General features: G+C 36.3%; 1 protein-coding gene across 1 annotated transcript; it reads right to left on the bottom strand.

Moving 5' to 3' along the window:
- Positions 1-607: 607 nt before the first annotated feature.
- LOC114378627 (uncharacterized protein YnbB-like) lies at positions 608-5,204 on the bottom strand. The gene is made up of 12 exons (XM_028337272.1): positions 5,027-5,204; positions 4,205-4,318; positions 3,351-3,461; positions 3,026-3,088; positions 2,781-2,894; positions 2,542-2,691; positions 2,361-2,438; positions 2,060-2,281; positions 1,889-1,975; positions 1,344-1,463; positions 1,108-1,200; positions 608-1,024 (listed from the first exon to the last, which is right to left on the bottom strand). The coding sequence occupies exons 1-12, from the start codon at positions 5,156-5,158 to the stop codon at positions 965-967; spliced, it is 1,344 nt and encodes a 447-aa protein (XP_028193073.1). The 5' UTR covers positions 5,159-5,204; the 3' UTR covers positions 608-964.
- Between the last annotated feature and the right edge of the window lie 229 nt (positions 5,205-5,433).

Below are 5,433 nucleotides of genomic sequence, written 5' to 3' on the forward strand. Positions count from 1 at the left end.
ATTATTCTAGAAAAGTTATTCTCGAAAGTAAAAATTACCTCTCAGTAGGGTACAAAGCTATTCCAAGATGGTCATTTTATAAGTCAAAAATTCACTTTCAAAATATTATTCTGGAATGACTATTATGAAATTGTTCTACAACAGATAATCCTCCCCACACTAGAAACCTGATGTGCAAAGGAAGAAAGGAGAAGGTGGTGGCATGTGGAGGAGAAGGTTGCTGCCATCGTAGGTGGGTGAAGGAGGTGGCATGATGTAAAAGACAAGGTGGTTGCTGTCACGGGTGAAGGAGCTGTCGCGATGCAATTATGCTTCTGAGGGAGATGTCATTGCAGCTGTTAGGACTGTGATTATTTTGAGGGAAGTGGTAAGGTATTTTAGTCTTTTCAAACATGTGTGCAGGATTTCTCAAAAAAAAAAAGGAGTGAATTTAGTGGAATGGGGTGGCTTAAGTATCTATTTGAGGAAGATACAATTTACCAAGAAAATAAATGAGTACTTTTTTTAGGGGAAAAATGGCAAAAAAACAACAATCCAGCTCTATAGGACATTATGAAAAAAAAAAGATTGAATTACTAATGATTACACATGCAAATATGAAAAAATATTATACTGAACTTCTACAACTTGGCCCAGATTTAAATAGATAAGACAAGTACAAGCTACAAAGTATCAACATCCCAAGAAGTTTGCTTCAAGTTCAAACAGAAGAAATGGTGTGATCAGCTAAAAACACAAGCTAGCAATTCTACCAGTGAGATAAAAATAAAAAATAAAAATTATATACTATATCAGAACCTGCATGCGCCGGAACACAATTCCAAAAATAAGTTTTAGTTGGTGTTCCCTTCCACAAATAATTCCTATAGCGTATCATTATATTTGTACCAATCTGAATCATGTCATCCTCTGAAGGTTGCATACTGATATTTTGCATAAACTTCGGATTGAAAATTATATTCCATCATAATGATTTCAAAACTTCTCCTAGGACTAGTCCCCATTGAGTCCAATGGGTGCCACCCTGCATTTGGAAAATCAAGTTAAGACATAAATGAGAGTGTCAGAGCAATCATAGGTAGTATTGCATGATACAAAGGACCATACCTGACAAAATACAGCAAATGGCTCTCTAAGAGGTCCATCGCATGAAAGCTCACTTGTACTCCCATCAATGAAGGTTCCATCAGCAAAGATCACCTGAGATTGACATGAGAAGAGTTATTAATAATATCTATTAGGAGAGCAAAGTAACGACCAACAAAAATCCTAAAAGGTTCAAAACAAAACTGGCAAAATGTAACAAATTTGAAAGTAGATTGCATAGAGAAATCTGAGCAAACCTCTGATGCATATCCTGGAGTGGCACCTGCAACTGGTTTGGTATATGAACCTACTGGAGAGCTTCTCTGAACAGCCTCACAGAAAGCAAGGAGATGCTCACGGCTTCCAAGCTGGACGGCCTATTTGAAGATAAACTTTATTTTTCATCTTTTATCATCTTATATGTAGAAATAGATTCCTAAATGACTCAAATCCTGCTTGGATAAACTACCGATAAGTAGTTATATGAGAAGAAAATGAGAAAGTCAAATGAATTTAACTTCTCCCATAAGTTAATTCGCACCATGTTTTTAGAAGTTTCTTCATTTAACTTCAGCAGAAGTTAAGGAGGGGTATAAGTTTATTTTAACTTATGGGCGAAGTTGGATTCATTTTACATTCTCATTTTCTTATCCTACAACTACTCATTGAAAAGTTTATGCAAACAAAACCTAACCAATTGTCTAATTCAACAACAGTTTTTCTACCAGCAACACACTTTTGCTAGTAAAGCAGACAACATATTTTATTTAGAATGAAAACAGGAAGGATCCAGTAAGAAAACCTGAACCGTATCAGAACGGGGGACTCGGGGGAGTGGCTGCACTTTATAGCCTTTAGATGCCAAAACTTCAGCAATCAGGAAGGATCCCTTACATAGAATACATAATTGTCTCACTACAAGATACAAGCATCAAAAGCACATTCTCTCCCATAAAAATGAAGAATCTTGTACCTTGATTGCTTCTCCAACCATTTGAGGTGAAAGAAACAATCCCTGGAAAAAGGCTCGCATGATATCACCAGGGGTCGAACCACAATCCACACCAAGTCCTGGTGCAGAAAGACGGGCTGCAGCTGCGTCAACACATTTTTGCTTCCCAGCAATGTATCCACCACACGGTGCAATTGTTCCGCCTGGATTCTTGATCAAACTGCCCGCAATCAAATCTGCACCCTGCCCACCAATTTACAATGTGATGCTACACATTCTTGGAATAAAGCAGCAAACACAAGTGTGTCTTGTTACCACATACCACCATGGGAGGCTCAATGCTTTCAACAAATTCGCCATAGCAATTGTCCACCATAACTGAGCAGCTGGGATTTTGCTTCTGTACACATATTTGAGCACATCATAGAGCAAAAATGCCATAAACATAAAGGTTACAGGAGAAAACTGCTAAGGTATCATCTCTACCTTGTTAAGAACCTCACCTTGATTATTTTTATTGCCCTTCCTATGTCATTAACACTCAAACTCTGACGCCATGAATAACCACAAGACCGCTGTATGAGTGCACATTTTGTTTTGGGTTTGACAGAACTCATGAGTGCATTCCAGTCAAGTCCACCATCCTCGGCAAGCTAGAGGGAAAAAATTCAAGTGTCGGAAACCAGACTAATGAACTACAGTATACAACCAGAAAAAATAGTATTACTTAGTAGAAGCATACTGGCACTTCTCGGTACTTCACCCCAAAATCTTGGAGGGAACCCAGTCCACCAGAGTCCCTTTTCCCTAATACTTCCTCGAGCGTGTCATAGGGAGCACCAGCAACAGCCAAAAGCTGACAGCAATATTAGTTTAAACCTTATTCCAGTTATAAATTCAACAGAAAAATATTCTATAACTATTGACTATAAAGGTAAATCGTTAGCAAATAATGAAAAGCAGAGAATTTCAAAAACAATGTGTTACCTCATCCCCTGGCCTCAGGAGAGCAAATAAAGCACATGTGATAGCATGAGTACCTGAGAAGAACTGTTGACAGATGAGAATATTATAACCTCTATATTGTCAACTTCAGTAAGAACTAAGCAAAAAAAGGTGGTCTAGAGCACAAGGCTCCCACCTAGTGGGGTGCAGGGAGGGTAGATGCATGCAATTTTGATCCCACAAGCAATGAAGATGTTTCTAGGATATGAACCCACGATATCCAGATATGAGAAAATAGCTACTGTTGAACCAAGGCTCATCTTCAGTAAAAACTTAGTATAAAAAGAACAAATGGAAAACCACGAACCTGTGAACGAACAATAGCTGACTCAGCCCCAAAAATTTCGGCAAAAGCCTGGTCAAGAGCTCCACGGCCCCCAGCTTCATCATGACCATAACCAGTGGAACCACCAAAGTGCTGACGATAGCAAATTAACAATATGCTTATTAGCAACCCATTAGAATTTAGAATAACTAATTCTGCAGATATTGTAATGAAAAAGCTTGACTTCCTGATTGTATTAACTACCAACTACCAAGGTTCACAGACAAAATGGCAATTTACGTAAAACAAAGACATCAGTGACCAACCATGGTAACACACATGTGAGCTCCCAGCAATTAAATTTAGCATAGAGTACCAAAAAACAAAAATAAACTAATGAGATGATGAATTTGCACATTAATCTTTCACTTTTGAAATATCTTTTTTCTGGTTTCAGGGGAAGGAGATTCTTTTATTTCCCAGTTCTTTGCCACATGTCAGTGTAAAAAACTACCATTTTTCTGCATCTCAGGGATTATTTTTCAATAATTATGATTGTATGTCAACTCAGTACCTGAAATTTTTTTAAGAGTACCCTAAAGGTAGCTATTGGATGTACATGCATACTTTCTGCTCAAATTTTATTGGGCAGCCTTAGGTTATCCCTAATCGATTCCAAAGTTTTTGGGTTCCTATATTAGCTATATTTTTGGTCAAAATATATAAAGGCATCAAGATATGCCCAATGGTGTAAAAGACATCTCTAACAACTACAATCAAAACAGTTAACAAATATATTAGCTTTAAATTCAAGAGTATCATATCAAATGATTATTAATCCAAAAATATCAAAGTACATTTGCAGACAGGTTATCTAAATCAAAGGGCATGCTTACATGAGATCCAACTCGAGCATTCTGGAAAGCTTTAAGGACACGGGTGGTATTGCACGCAACCAAATTATCCACAGCCCGGAACTCTGAATGCAAGGCATCCACTGCTTTCACAACCTGCACTGTGAGAAAAGGAAATGATCACTATTCTTTCCCAATCCATAAGAATTTTCCACATGTGAATCAGACACCCACTTCCACATCAGAATTATTTTTCCAAAAAAAAAAAAAACAAATAATAATAATGCTCCCCAACACTATCCAAACAAATCAAATCATATGCTGCATGCCCTTTGTATTATAAAAACAAAAATACAAATTCAAAGGTGCATTTCAACTGATCGAAGCAGTTTTGCACATTCAGCTGAAACATTCTTTTACACTCTCACAGACCAGTGAAAATCACAATCCTGCAGGACTAGCATTTAACTTTTATTCTTCATTTCTTTCACATCCTCAACACATAAAGTAAACCCCCAAAGCCAAAATCTGAAATGAAACAAAGAAAGAAATTCAACCAAAAACAGACCCTGACTTGATTTTCTCCTTCCTCCAAACATTTTCTTAGTCCCACAAAGACCAACCACATATAATCAATTCATATATTTCAAACTAACAGCAAACAAAAAGAAACAAAAATATAATCTTTTCTAGCTCTTAAAAATAAATAAAAAAGAGGATTTTTTCCCGTGGTTTTACAGTTTCTAATGCTTTCCAAGCAACCGAATGATGCAGTGACAAAATATGGTTCTGGGTTTCAGAAAGTTAATTTTTCTTTTAACAATTTCGAGAAAATAAGGTTGTGTGGGTTTCGCTGCACAGTACCTCTGGCACAAAGGGGTTGGCAATGGCTTGATGAGCGTTGATAACATTGAGAGGAATGGAAAGTGGAGAGGTAACAATTGGAGTGGAAGCTCGAATAGGATAAGCAGAAATGAAGTTGCTTACAATGCACATTCTTCCTTAGATACTAGAAAGAAAAAACATGTAAATTTTTTAGTAGTGATATTTGAGTATTTGTAATCGTGGACACTACATATATATATATATATAATCAACATGATAAAATTAAATCGATAATTAAAATTTACATATTCATCTTAAAATGAGTTATGCTTTAAAATCTTTGCATGATAATAAGTCTAAAATATTTTTACTAAGGTTTATATATTAGATTTTCATATACACATAATTTGTATTATATAACATGGTATTGTTTAGTAATATCTTAT

The sequence above is a fragment of the Glycine soja genome, chromosome 12, assembly GCF_004193775.1.
Source record: "Glycine soja cultivar W05 chromosome 12, ASM419377v2, whole genome shotgun sequence".
Lineage (NCBI taxonomy): Eukaryota > Viridiplantae > Streptophyta > Magnoliopsida > Fabales > Fabaceae > Glycine > Glycine soja.